Raw genomic sequence first — 14,938 nt, forward strand, 5'->3', positions numbered from 1 at the left:
GGCCATACCCCTAGCCTTAAACAGCCGAACACCAACGCGTTACCGTCACAAGTTATATGGGGGCCTGTCCTAGGAGCCTCACTCAGGTACTGGTGCCAAGTGGTAATTTATGGTAAGCGTATTTAACTCTGTTAACGTAGCTTTACTATTTTTCATTCAATTTCATTTTTTATAAGGTGCGGTGTATTGTGCATTACGAGAGTAACATATAGTGAAGGTGAGACAACTTTGGATTACGTGGTGACTGTAGGCCTCAGTCATACTCTTAATTGGTCATCTCTCCCTCCATGTTATTACTCGTATTTACCATCTATGTCCCTTGAATATTTCTCATTCTGACAGATCATCATATTGGTACCCTGGTACTGTGGTCTGCCCCGGGTCAAGAGTACCCAATCTTCTGCAATCTGACTGTAGGAGGACAAAGAGGGCCATAGTTCCTCTAGCTCGAACTTTAGTTGCTGAATTGGGACCTCAGCAGCAGTTCTCGTCACCAGTTGACACCTCGCACCCCTACACGTCAGTCAGAGATGATGATACATACAACGGTAGGGAATTAGCTTATTTTTTCAGAGCACAAAAGTTCGCTAATTCTGTAAGTATCATATTAAATTCAGTAGGAAAAACTTGCTTTATGTCCTATAGAGACTTGGCAAGGTATGCCTACATCCTTGGACTACCAATTTTACTTTTGAAGCATTTAATTGTTTCATTTGTTTTCGAAACTTTGTTTCATTTGTTAGTAGGATTTTCTTGCCCTTATTCTCTTACATGAGTACCGGGTACAAGATTTCCTGCGCCCTTGATTTAATTTAATCATTTAATATCTTTCACTTAACGTTAATTGTTAAAGATCACACAGGATAGGTACCAGTTGCCACGTTGTCCTGTTTCTGACATTTCATTATTGAACATTCGTGTACCTTTATTTGCTAATTTCACCATGTTTCGTCTCCAAACTTTCCGTGCAAATCCAGCAGGTGAAATAGGGACTTTGAGTCGTGCCAAGAGGACTGAACTACAAACTCTTGCACATGAGTATCAACTAGAAGTTCCCTACCAAGCCAACAAAAATGACCTACACAACCTGTTGCTGGATTACTATTTAGAGCAAGGTAAGATAGACTCTGAAACTCATGAAACTTACTATATTGCAGAGAAAACTGACTTGGCAACGATGAAACTTAAACTAGAGCTGGCTAAGATTGAACGTGAGCAGCAAAAGGAAGCCCGCGAACAGCAAAGGGAAGCCCTCGAACAACAAGAACGAGCTGCTGCCATACGAAGAGAAGAACGAGAACGTGAAGCTGCTTTGAGGAGAGAAGAACACGAACGAGGACTCGCCCTCCAAGAACGTGAGGTTGCACTACTCCAGGAGCGGGAACGAGTACAGCTTGAAACCAAACGACGCGAGTTGGAGATGCAACGCGAACATGACAAGCAACAAGCGACTCTGGCTCTAGAGTGTCGTCAACGTGAAATCGCCTTGGAAACTTCCCACTTCACTCAACGCCAACAAGCTACTGCCAATCTTCCCGTCAGTTTTAATATATCACATGCAAGTAAGTTAATGCCATCCTTTGTAGAAGCAGAAGTTGATGTTTTTTTCACCACCTTTGAAACCCTTGCTAATCAACTCAGTTGGCCTGTCGACCAATGGGCCACACTTCTCAGAGTCCATCTTACAGGTAGAGCTGCAGTCACACTCAGTACTTTGGCGTCTGAGAATGACTACTACACTCTGAAACAAGCAGTGTTGGACGCCTACCTACTTTCCACAGAAAGTTATAGAAGGAAATTCCGTGACCACCTGAAGGCAAGTACCACTACCTTCCTTGAGTTTGCTAACACGAAACGGAGGTATTTCATGAAATGGCTGGAAGCAGCACATGTCTCTACTTTTACAGAACTCGTCAACCTGATGCTTGTTGAAGAATTCTTGAGACGTGTGCCGCCTCCTGTCCGCCTCTACTTAGCAGATAAAGAAGAAACCGACTACCTGAAGTGTGCTAAGTCGGCTGACACTTACAGCCTCATCCACCGGCTGACACCTGAACCATCCTCCAGTAAGAAGTCGTGGTACAGTTACGAGAAGGTGAGCCCCGATCAAGCTGGTTCACAACTGTACTGCAAGTATTGTAGACTCTATGGACATACCATAGACAAGTGTGGTAAGTCTCAATACAAGGGAACCACTGACCAACAACGACCCAAACCAACTCCTCCTAAGTCCGGTAAGCCTGTGATGAATGTTGGTGTTGATGTTAATGATCTTTCTCTTTTCAGTAACCACCTGTATACTGGAACTGTCTCTGCCAACGGTTCAAATCCGGAGGGACGTTTCAAATTGAAGATCTTGAGGGACACAGCGGCTCTACAATCGATCATCTTGAAGTCGGCTGTGCCCAACATAGTCTACACCGGGGAAACGGTCTTCATCACTGACCTCACTGCTACTACTCCATACCCTCTCGCCAGAGTCCACCTGGATTGTCCCTACGTGAACGGGGAAGTCCAAGTCGCCGTCAGGGAAAAGCCTTTTCCCATGCCTGGAGTGCAACTTCTCCTAGGCAACGACTTGGCAGAAGACCTGCAACCGACCAACCTGATCGTCATGGACAAACCCCAGGTGTGTAACTCTGTGCCAATAAATCCTATTCTAGAGTATGTTCCAGCAGAGGTTCAAGAGAGTGATGAAGTTTCTCCTCCGGTTCTCGTGACCACCCGTGCACAAGCCGCACGTCCACAGCCAGCTGACTCTACTGCCACCGCTGTCCCTCAAGACCCTCAGAAACTACCCCCGCATCTGACCAAGTTGGAGTTCCGTAAGTTGCAGAGGGAAGATCTTACTTTAACACCATTGTTTTTCCAGGCTGAGACTCAACCCGACAGTATTCCTGGGTTCTTCCTAGAGAACGACTTGCTCTACCGCAGATATAGACCCAGTAAACTGAAGGAGGAGGACGATTGGGCCAACACCGAACAACTTGTGATTCCCACCAGCCTGCGGCCCACTATTCTACACCTGGCCCATGGAGCATTCTCCCACTACGGCTTCAACAAGACTTACCATGGGATTCGTCAAGACTACTACTGGCCAGGTATGGTAAACAACGTCAAACAGTACGTAAAACAGTGTCATACATGTCAGATGGCAGGCAAACCGAACGTCTCCATTCCCAGAGCACCACTGATTCCCATACAGGTGCCTGCGGAACCTTTCCACAGACTCATAATAGACTGTGTTGGTCCTTTACCTCGGACCAGTTCAGGTAACGCCTACATCCTAACCATCCTGTGTCCTACCACCAGATTTCCCATAGCAGTTCCAGTGAAGAACATCACGGCTGCTACGGTTATCAAACATCTATTGAAGATCTTCACTCAATACGGATTTCCCAGGGAGATTCAAAGTGACTGTGGCACCAACTTCACCAGTGATCTCTTCAAAAGGACACTGGAGGAGTTCAACATCAAACAGGTATTGTCCAGCCCCTATCATCCTGTTTCACAGGGTTCTCTTGAACGTAGTCATCAGACCATCAAAGCACTCTTGAAAAAGTTTTGTAGTGAAACCTCAAAGGATTGGGATAAGCAGATTGACCTAATAATGTGTATTTTCAGAAGTCTCCCCAATGAGTCCCTAGGAGTATCTCCTTATGAGATGCTCTACGGCCGTAAGTGCCGTACTCCCCTTAAGGCTTTCAAAGACTCTCTCAGAGATGCCACCTTCAGTGAGCATCAGAATGTGCCCCAGTTTCTTCAAAACCTTCAGCACATTCTAGAGAGAGTCCACCGCTTTGCCCATGATAATCTATTGAAAGCCCAGGTGAGAATGAAGACTCATTACGACCAGACCAGCAAAGTAAGAAAATTCAAGCCGGGAGACTTCGTCCTTGCTTATTTCCCTATCCCAGGTTCACCTTTACAAAACAAATTTTCAGGACCCTACTGCGTCAAAGAGTGCAGGAATAATAATAATTATGTGATAGAGACTCCAGATAGGCGGCGGAAGACCCAGCTGTGCCACGTCAACCTCCTGAAGCAATATAATGGTACTCCTCCCACTGTCTTGATTAATTGTTCTACCTTCACAGAACCCTACATCCACAGTGAGACCATCCCGGCTTCTTCTCCCGAAAGCACTGACAAGGAGTCGGCGCTTTCTAATTCCAAAATCCTTAATGATCTTCCCAAATGCTTTCAGGATAATACTCGTGCTCCTATGCCCTCTTCTAATTCCACTCTCACCTCGTCAGATAAGCCCTACATCCTCCATGTCGACGCCAATGGTACCGACGATGGTGGTGTCGTGATGCAGCAACGAGGCGAGAAGAATACACCTGTCAGCGACTACTGCTACAAGGAACGACGGAACAATTGGCAAGGAGCTACTCTTCCTCATCCTGAAGCTTCAGCACTTCACTCCACACCTGAAAAGTGCTCGGTCCACCATCAACACGGACCACACCACCCTACACCTCCTGCAGCACGCCCACTTCTCATCTCAACGTCTTCTACTATGGGCTTGCTACCTGCAGAAATTCAACCTGGAGACACGCTATACCAAGAGTCTGACAACATCTTAGCCCATGATCTCTCCAGAGTTTATGAAGTAGAAGCGACTCCATCCATTACTCCACCACATAACGACGTACTTCTTCCAGAACCGCAGGCTTCGGGGGAGAGTTGTGACAATAATCTCCTTCAAGAGATTGAGCCTGCTCTTCCCTTCATAATTACGTCGTCACAATTATATAAAAGACTATGGAAGAAATGTCAAACAACGACAACAACACCAGCACCAGCAAGGCTTGCCAGGGTGAGCAGAAACGTATGCATCCAGCCACCTGTTCGAACTCCAACCACCAAACTACCCGTTGATCGCTACGGCTCCGCTGATTGGTCGCCGGTCTGGCTGCACCTGCACTCGCCCCCCAATACTACCTGATGTCTGGGGTCGCCCCAACATCAGTCCTCAGAATGTTCCGTGCTTTCGTAGCCAGCACTCCTCCCAGCTAGACGTTAGCGTGTACTGAGAGAGGTGGTGGCTTTAAGCCAATATTCCAGCACCTCCCACTTAACCTTTGTGTTGCACTTCATGTTATTTTGCCTTAACGTAACTTTTCATTGTGTCATTTAAGTATTCTTATTATTTTGATTCATTGATTTTATTATAAGAATTTGTTTGTGCATTATTTTCATGTTTTGATTTATTTAACGTAATTAAAATTTCATTGTTAAAGTTTACTTGTGTTTTGTGTGTCTTCTCCTTACCTTACCACAGACGAAGTTCCAGTTTTTTCTATTTTTTTTTATAACTATGTGACGAGGCCATACCCCTAGCCTTAAACAGCCGAACACCAACGCGTTACCGTCACAAGTTATATGGGGGCCTGTCCTAGGAGCCTCACTCAGGTACTGGTGCCAAGTGGTAATTTATGGTAAGCGTATTTAACTCTGTTAACGTAGCTTTACTATTTTTCATTCAATTTCATTTTTTATAAGGTGCGGTGTATTGTGCATTACGAGAGTAACATATAGTGAAGGTGAGACAACTTTGGATTACGTGGTGACTGTAGGCCTCAGTCATACTCTTAATTGGTCATCTCTCCCTCCATGTTATTACTCGTATTTACCATCTATGTCCCTTGAATATTTCTCATTCTGACAGATCATCATATTGGTACCCTGGTACTGTGGTCTGCCCCGGGTCAAGAGTACCCAATCTTCTGCAATCTGACTGTAGGAGGACAAAGAGGGCCATAGTTCCTCTAGCTCGAACTTTAGTTGCTGAATTGGGACCTCAGCAGCAGTTCTCGTCACCAGTTGACACCTCGCACCCCTACACGTCAGTCAGAGATGATGATACATACAACGGTAGGGAATTAGCTTATTTTTTCAGAGCACAAAAGTTCGCTAATTCTGTAAGTATCATATTAAATTCAGTAGGAAAAACTTGCTTTATGTCCTATAGAGACTTGGCAAGGTATGCCTACATCCTTGGACTACCAATTTTACTTTTGAAGCATTTAATTGTTTCATTTGTTTTCGAAACTTTGTTTCATTTGTTAGTAGGATTTTCTTGCCCTTATTCTCTTACATGAGTACCGGGTACAAGATTTCCTGCGCCCTTGATTTAATTTAATCATTTAATATCTTTCACTTAACGTTAATTGTTAAAGATCACACAGGATAGGTACCAGTTGCCACGTTGTCCTGTTTCTGACATTTCATTATTGAACATTCGTGTACCTTTATTTGCTAATTTCACCATGTTTCGTCTCCAAACTTTCCGTGCAAATCCAGCAGGTGAAATAGGGACTTTGAGTCGTGCCAAGAGGACTGAACTACAAACTCTTGCACATGAGTATCAACTAGAAGTTCCCTACCAAGCCAACAAAAATGACCTACACAACCTGTTGCTGGATTACTATTTAGAGCAAGGTAAGATAGACTCTGAAACTCATGAAACTTACTATATTGCAGAGAAAACTGACTTGGCAACGATGAAACTTAAACTAGAGCTGGCTAAGATTGAACGTGAGCAGCAAAAGGAAGCCCGCGAACAGCAAAGGGAAGCCCTCGAACAACAAGAACGAGCTGCTGCCATACGAAGAGAAGAACGAGAACGTGAAGCTGCTTTGAGGAGAGAAGAACACGAACGAGGACTCGCCCTCCAAGAACGTGAGGTTGCACTACTCCAGGAGCGGGAACGAGTACAGCTTGAAACCAAACGACGCGAGTTGGAGATGCAACGCGAACATGACAAGCAACAAGCGACTCTGGCTCTAGAGTGTCGTCAACGTGAAATCGCCTTGGAAACTTCCCACTTCACTCAACGCCAACAAGCTACTGCCAATCTTCCCGTCAGTTTTAATATATCACATGCAAGTAAGTTAATGCCATCCTTTGTAGAAGCAGAAGTTGATGTTTTTTTCACCACCTTTGAAACCCTTGCTAATCAACTCAGTTGGCCTGTCGACCAATGGGCCACACTTCTCAGAGTCCATCTTACAGGTAGAGCTGCAGTCACACTCAGTACTTTGGCGTCTGAGAATGACTACTACACTCTGAAACAAGCAGTGTTGGACGCCTACCTACTTTCCACAGAAAGTTATAGAAGGAAATTCCGTGACCACCTGAAGGCAAGTACCACTACCTTCCTTGAGTTTGCTAACACGAAACGGAGGTATTTCATGAAATGGCTGGAAGCAGCACATGTCTCTACTTTTACAGAACTCGTCAACCTGATGCTTGTTGAAGAATTCTTGAGACGTGTGCCGCCTCCTGTCCGCCTCTACTTAGCAGATAAAGAAGAAACCGACTACCTGAAGTGTGCTAAGTCGGCTGACACTTACAGCCTCATCCACCGGCTGACACCTGAACCATCCTCCAGTAAGAAGTCGTGGTACAGTTACGAGAAGGTGAGCCCCGATCAAGCTGGTTCACAACTGTACTGCAAGTATTGTAGACTCTATGGACATACCATAGACAAGTGTGGTAAGTCTCAATACAAGGGAACCACTGACCAACAACGACCCAAACCAACTCCTCCTAAGTCCGGTAAGCCTGTGATGAATGTTGGTGTTGATGTTAATGATCTTTCTCTTTTCAGTAACCACCTGTATACTGGAACTGTCTCTGCCAACGGTTCAAATCCGGAGGGACGTTTCAAATTGAAGATCTTGAGGGACACAGCGGCTCTACAATCGATCATCTTGAAGTCGGCTGTGCCCAACATAGTCTACACCGGGGAAACGGTCTTCATCACTGACCTCACTGCTACTACTCCATACCCTCTCGCCAGAGTCCACCTGGATTGTCCCTACGTGAACGGGGAAGTCCAAGTCGCCGTCAGGGAAAAGCCTTTTCCCATGCCTGGAGTGCAACTTCTCCTAGGCAACGACTTGGCAGAAGACCTGCAACCGACCAACCTGATCGTCATGGACAAACCCCAGGTGTGTAACTCTGTGCCAATAAATCCTATTCTAGAGTATGTTCCAGCAGAGGTTCAAGAGAGTGATGAAGTTTCTCCTCCGGTTCTCGTGACCACCCGTGCACAAGCCGCACGTCCACAGCCAGCTGACTCTACTGCCACCGCTGTCCCTCAAGACCCTCAGAAACTACCCCCGCATCTGACCAAGTTGGAGTTCCGTAAGTTGCAGAGGGAAGATCTTACTTTAACACCATTGTTTTTCCAGGCTGAGACTCAACCCGACAGTATTCCTGGGTTCTTCCTAGAGAACGACTTGCTCTACCGCAGATATAGACCCAGTAAACTGAAGGAGGAGGACGATTGGGCCAACACCGAACAACTTGTGATTCCCACCAGCCTGCGGCCCACTATTCTACACCTGGCCCATGGAGCATTCTCCCACTACGGCTTCAACAAGACTTACCATGGGATTCGTCAAGACTACTACTGGCCAGGTATGGTAAACAACGTCAAACAGTACGTAAAACAGTGTCATACATGTCAGATGGCAGGCAAACCGAACGTCTCCATTCCCAGAGCACCACTGATTCCCATACAGGTGCCTGCGGAACCTTTCCACAGACTCATAATAGACTGTGTTGGTCCTTTACCTCGGACCAGTTCAGGTAACGCCTACATCCTAACCATCCTGTGTCCTACCACCAGATTTCCCATAGCAGTTCCAGTGAAGAACATCACGGCTGCTACGGTTATCAAACATCTATTGAAGATCTTCACTCAATACGGATTTCCCAGGGAGATTCAAAGTGACTGTGGCACCAACTTCACCAGTGATCTCTTCAAAAGGACACTGGAGGAGTTCAACATCAAACAGGTATTGTCCAGCCCCTATCATCCTGCTTCACAGGGTTCTCTTGAACGTAGTCATCAGACCATCAAAGCACTCTTGAAAAAGTTTTGTAGTGAAACCTCAAAGGATTGGGATAAGCAGATTGACCTAATAATGTGTATTTTCAGAAGTCTCCCCAATGAGTCCCTAGGAGTATCTCCTTATGAGATGCTCTACGGCCGTAAGTGCCGTACTCCCCTTAAGGCTTTCAAAGACTCTCTCAGAGATGCCACCTTCAGTGAGCATCAGAATGTGCCCCAGTTTCTTCAAAACCTTCAGCACATTCTAGAGAGAGTCCACCGCTTTGCCCATGATAATCTATTGAAAGCCCAGGTGAGAATGAAGACTCATTACGACCAGACCAGCAAAGTAAGAAAATTCAAGCCGGGAGACTTCGTCCTTGCTTATTTCCCTATCCCAGGTTCACCTTTACAAAACAAATTTTCAGGACCCTACTGCGTCAAAGAGTGCAGGAATAATAATAATTATGTGATAGAGACTCCAGATAGGCGGCGGAAGACCCAGCTGTGCCACGTCAACCTCCTGAAGCAATATAATGGTACTCCTCCCACTGTCTTGATTAATTGTTCTACCTTCACAGAACCCTACATCCACAGTGAGACCATCCCGGCTTCTTCTCCCGAAAGCACTGACAAGGAGTCGGCGCTTTCTAATTCCAAAATCCTTAATGATCTTCCCAAATGCTTTCAGGATAATACTCGTGCTCCTATGCCCTCTTCTAATTCCACTCTCACCTCGTCAGATAAGCCCTACATCCTCCATGTCGACGCCAATGGTACCGACGATGGTGGTGTCGTGATGCAGCAACGAGGCGAGAAGAATACACCTGTCAGCGACTACTGCTACAAGGAACGACGGAACAATTGGCAAGGAGCTACTCTTCCTCATCCTGAAGCTTCAGCACTTCACTCCACACCTGAAAAGTGCTCGGTCCACCATCAACACGGACCACACCACCCTACACCTCCTGCAGCACGCCCACTTCTCATCTCAACGTCTTCTACTATGGGCTTGCTACCTGCAGAAATTCAACCTGGAGACACGCTATACCAAGAGTCTGACAACATCTTAGCCCATGATCTCTCCAGAGTTTATGAAGTAGAAGCGACTCCATCCATTACTCCACCACATAACGACGTACTTCTTCCAGAACCGCAGGCTTCGGGGGAGAGTTGTGACAATAATCTCCTTCAAGAGATTGAGCCTGCTCTTCCCTTCATAATTACGTCGTCACAATTATATAAAAGACTATGGAAGAAATGTCAAACAACGACAACAACACCAGCACCAGCAAGGCTTGCCAGGGTGAGCAGAAACGTATGCATCCAGCCACCTGTTCGAACTCCAACCACCAAACTACCCGTTGATCGCTACGGCTCCGCTGATTGGTCGCCGGTCTGGCTGCACCTGCACTCGCCCCCCAATACTACCTGATGTCTGGGGTCGCCCCAACATCAGTCCTCAGAATGTTCCGTGCTTTCGTAGCCAGCACTCCTCCCAGCTAGACGTTAGCGTGTACTGAGAGAGGTGGTGGCTTTAAGCCAATATTCCAGCACCTCCCACTTAACCTTTGTGTTGCACTTCATGTTATTTTGCCTTAACGTAACTTTTCATTGTGTCATTTAAGTATTCTTATTATTTTGATTCATTGATTTTATTATAAGAATTTGTTTGTGCATTATTTTCATGTTTTGATTTATTTAACGTAATTAAAATTTCATTGTTAAAGTTTACTTGTGTTTTGTGTGTCTTCTCCTTACCTTACCACAGACGAAGTTCCAGTTTTTTCTATTTTTTTTTATAACTATGTGACGAGGCCATACCCCTAGCCTTAAACAGCCGAACACCAACGCGTTACCGTCACAATATATATATATATATATATATATATATGTTATATACCTTTAGTGAAATTGTCGTTTGTCAATAGCTCATTGGAGTTAACTCTTGCAACATAGTGTTTATTGCTTCAATTTTGAATTAGTTGCTTGGAATCAAAAACACAAGTTAGAATGTGGGGACAAAAGTAGGTATAAATGATCAACAAATCAATATTACCCCCCTCCTACACTATATGTTCACTTCATTTAAAACGTGTACCAATTCCAAATAATAATCTGTTATTAAAAGTAAGTGTTCATATTAAGTAAATAACCGCGAAACTAACGTAATTAACACACATTTTTTTTCAGAATGAAAATTCCTTAACTGTTCGGGTTTTCAAGGCCTGGCAAGAACCGTGAACGGGGGAGGAGTGATGTTTAGTCCTTCACAGCCTCCAGCACATCCTGCTGCTGCCTCTCCTCTCGCTCTTGATGGTGCGGCAATCTGGTAAGAATTCGCCTTTAGTCAGTGCTGACGGTCCGTTCGGGACGGATCCGGAAAAAAATCCACTTCCATCGGTGTTGATGATGAACGGGTTTTATCAAGATTTATCCGATTTAACCCTTTAACTACCCCCCCCCCCTTGCTGCTGAAGATGCAGGGATCTCGTCTGAAATTGCTTAAGCAAAGAAGATGTGGCGGTGTCAGAGCCCGTGTTCAAGGGCCATTTATTGGCGTCTTAACAGAAAATATGAAGTGATGAGAAAGTGCAAAAGGAAAAGTCGTTCTTCTTCCTGACAATTCTCATAAATACTCATAAACATACTAATAATGAGATGAAAATTAGACAATAAAAATATTCTAGCTAGAAATGGGGAGAAAAAAAATAACATATTTGTTAAAAACATCACTTTAAAATTTACCGTAAGTGATGACGGTCATATGAACAGTTAAATAACGAGAGAAGGAGTGATAGAAGAACGCCAGAGAGAGAGGGGGTCGACCGAAGCCAGCATGGAGAGTGAGAGCTGGTCGCTACTACTGTGTGTTATCATTCTTATCTTAGGTAAGTTACCCATGACCTACAGGTAAATGTCTCTGTCTGTCTCTGTGTGTCTCGCTCTCTGTCTCTGTCTCTCTCTCTCTCTCTCTCTCCTCTCTTTCTCTCTCTCTCTCTCTCCTCTCTTTCTCTCTCTCTCTCTCCCCTGCGAGAATAGTTATATATATATATATATATATATATATATATATATATATATTATTAAATATGACCGAAAAAGTAAGATTAATAATTCTAACACGAATTTTCTCAATCTTTCGTACATTACGCTTCACTGTTGGAGGTAAATAAAAAATCACTTCTCCAAAATTCATTTTTATTTCTAGTCTGACGCGACACGGGCGCGTTTCGTAAAACTTATTACATTTTCAAAGACTTCACAAATACACAACTGATTAGAACTTACGTATCTCTGATTTTATATCTACATTTGAGTGAGGTGGGAGGGGTGATGTGGCATTAACACAAGACAGAACAAGAGGGGATATTAATAGGGTATTAAAAGTATCAACACAAGACAGAACAGAAACAATGGGTATTGAATAGAAGTGTTTGTAGAAAGCCTATTGGTCCATATTTCTTGATGCTTCTATATTGGAGCGGAGTCTTGAGGTGGGTAGAATATAGTTGTGCAATAATTGGCTGTTGATTGATGGTGTTGACTTCTTGATGTGTAGTGCCTCGCAAACGTCAAGCCGCCTGCTATCGCTGTATCTATCGATGATTTCTGTGTTGTTTACTAGGATTTCTCTGGCGATGGTTTGGTTATGGGAAGAGATTATATGTTCCTTAATGGAGCCCTGTTGCTTATGCATCGTTAAACGCCTAGAAAGAGATGTTGTTGTCTTGCCTATATACTGGGTTTTTTGGAGCTTACAGTCCCCAAGTGGGCATTTGAAGGCATAGACGACGTTAGTCTCTTTTAAAGCGTTCTGTTTTGTGTCTGGAGAGTTTCTCATGAGTAGGCTGGCCGTTTTTCTGGTTTTATAGTAAATCGTCAGTTGTATCCTCTGATTTTTGTCTGTAGGGATAACGTTTCTATTAACAATATCTTTCAGGACCCTTTCCTCCGTTTTATGAGCTGTGGAAAAGAAGTTCCTGTAAAATAGTCTAATAGGGGGTATAGGTGTTGTGTTAGTTGTCTCTTCAGAGGTTGCATGGCTTTTCACTTTCCTTCTTATGATGTCTTCGATGAAACCATTGGAGAAGCCGTTATTGACTAGGACCTGCCTTACCCTACAGAGTTCTTCGTCGACTTGCTTCCATTCTGAGCTGTGGCTGAGAGCACGGTCGACGTATGCGTTAACAACACTCCTCTTGTACCTGTCAGGGCAGTCACTGTTGGCATTTAGGCACATTCCTATGTTTGTTTCCTTAGTGTAGACTGCAGTGTGGAAACCTCCGCCCTTTTCCATGACTGTTACATCTAGAAAAGGCAGCTTCCCATCCTTTTCCGTCTCGTAAGTGAAACGCAGCACGGAACTCTGCTCAAATGCCTCCTTCAGCTCCTGCAGATGTCTGACATCAGGTACCTGTGTAAAAATGTCGTCAACATACCTGCAGTATATGGCCGGTTTCAAGTTCATGTCGACTAAGACTTTTTGCTCGATGGTACCCATGTAGAAGTTTGCAAACAGGACACCTAGGGGAGAACCCATGGCGACCCCATCTACTTGCTTATACATGTGCCCATCCGGGCTCAAGAAGGGTGCCTCTTTAGTACAAGCTTGGAGTAGTTTCCTCAGAATACTTTCTGGCATGTCAAGAGGAGTACAGGCTGGATCACGATACACTCTGTCGGCTATCATTTCGATTGTCTCGTCCACAGGTACGTTGGTAAACAGCAAATCGCTGTTCAATTCTGAGTGTTGGAGTTAGGAGCAGCAAATCGCTGCTCCTAACTCCATACACTCCAAGTAAGTTTAGTCTACAATCATCAGCAGATTTCCTAGAATTGATCAAATCTACCCAGCCCGATGGTATCATCGCTTCCCTGGACGTTGAATCCCTATTTACCAACGTCCCAGTCGACACAACCATAGGAATGATACTGGACAGAGTATACAGAGACGAGAGCACCCCCAAATTAGACATACCTGAGCCACACTTGAAGTCTTCTCGAAGCATGTACAAAGGAAGCCTTTTTCATCAGTCCACAAGGAGACATGTATTTACAAATAGACGCAGTAGCAATGGGCTCCCCCTTAGGAGTTTTATTTGCTAATTTTTATATGGGAACCATCGAAGACAGGGTCTTCAGTAGCAGACAAAAACCAACTGTATATTGCCGTTATGTAGATGACATATTCGTAATAGTAAAAGACTCAGATGAACTAATTGACTTAAAAAGACACCTAGAGAGAGAGTCAGTACTCCGATTTACACATGAAAATAGTGAAAATAACAGTCTGCCATTCCTGGATGTACTAATAACAAAAACAGGAACCTCTTTAAGCACCAACGTATATACCAAGCCCACCAACATAGGATTATGCCTGAACGGTGGAAGTGAGTGCCCCCAAAGATACAAAGCCAGTGTTCTCAATGCTTATATTCGTCGAGCGCTTACCTACTGCTCTGAATGGAGCAACGTGAGTAGAGAGTTTGAAAGAGTAACTCAGGTATTGGTGAACAACGGATATAGCAACGCGGAAATAAACGCTGCTATAAGAAGACACTTGGACCGTTGGTATAATTCAGAACCTAGAACAGAAACCACAACACCCCCAATAAAATTATATTACAAATCAACCATGCACAGTGAACATATAAAAGAGGAAAGAATAATGAAATAAATAATCCGTAAAGGAGTAAAAAGCACTACTCCTAATCAAAACATAAACCTGATAATATTCTACAAAGCCAAGAAGACTTCCGAACTCCTTATCAAAAACAGCCCGAAGCCGACGGAGAACCCTCTACAGCAGTCAAGCGTTGTATACATGTACACTTGCCCCCACGAAGGATGTAACCTTCAATGTAAGTACATAGGTATGACGTCGACCAAGCTGACGAGGCGTTTGACATGCCATCTTCAATCTGGTGCCCATAGGAATCACATGAGACAAGCCCATGACATTACTCTAACCAGAGAAATGTTGAACAAGAATACCTGCATAATAGACAAAACCCAAGATGCAAGAAGATTACAAATTCTTGAGGCAATTCACATAATAATAGAGCGACCTACCATGAACACCCAAAT

The 14,938-nt window shown here is 44.4% G+C and overlaps 1 protein-coding gene across 1 annotated transcript in view; it reads left to right on the forward strand.

Annotated features, from left to right (window-relative positions):
- The first annotated feature begins 11,052 nt into the window (after positions 1-11,052).
- LOC123769710 (fibroblast growth factor receptor-like 1) overlaps positions 11,053-14,938 on the forward strand; it is a 103,477-nt gene continuing 99,591 nt past the window's right edge. Inside the window, exon 1 of the mRNA XM_069324430.1 lies at positions 11,053-11,739. Within this exon, the coding sequence (XP_069180531.1) occupies positions 11,688-11,739 (52 nt within the window). The 5' untranslated portion in view covers positions 11,053-11,687. The remainder of the gene's footprint in view (positions 11,740-14,938) is intronic.

This window comes from Procambarus clarkii, chromosome 14, assembly GCF_040958095.1.
Source record: "Procambarus clarkii isolate CNS0578487 chromosome 14, FALCON_Pclarkii_2.0, whole genome shotgun sequence".
Taxonomy (NCBI): Eukaryota; Metazoa; Arthropoda; class Malacostraca; order Decapoda; family Cambaridae; genus Procambarus; species Procambarus clarkii.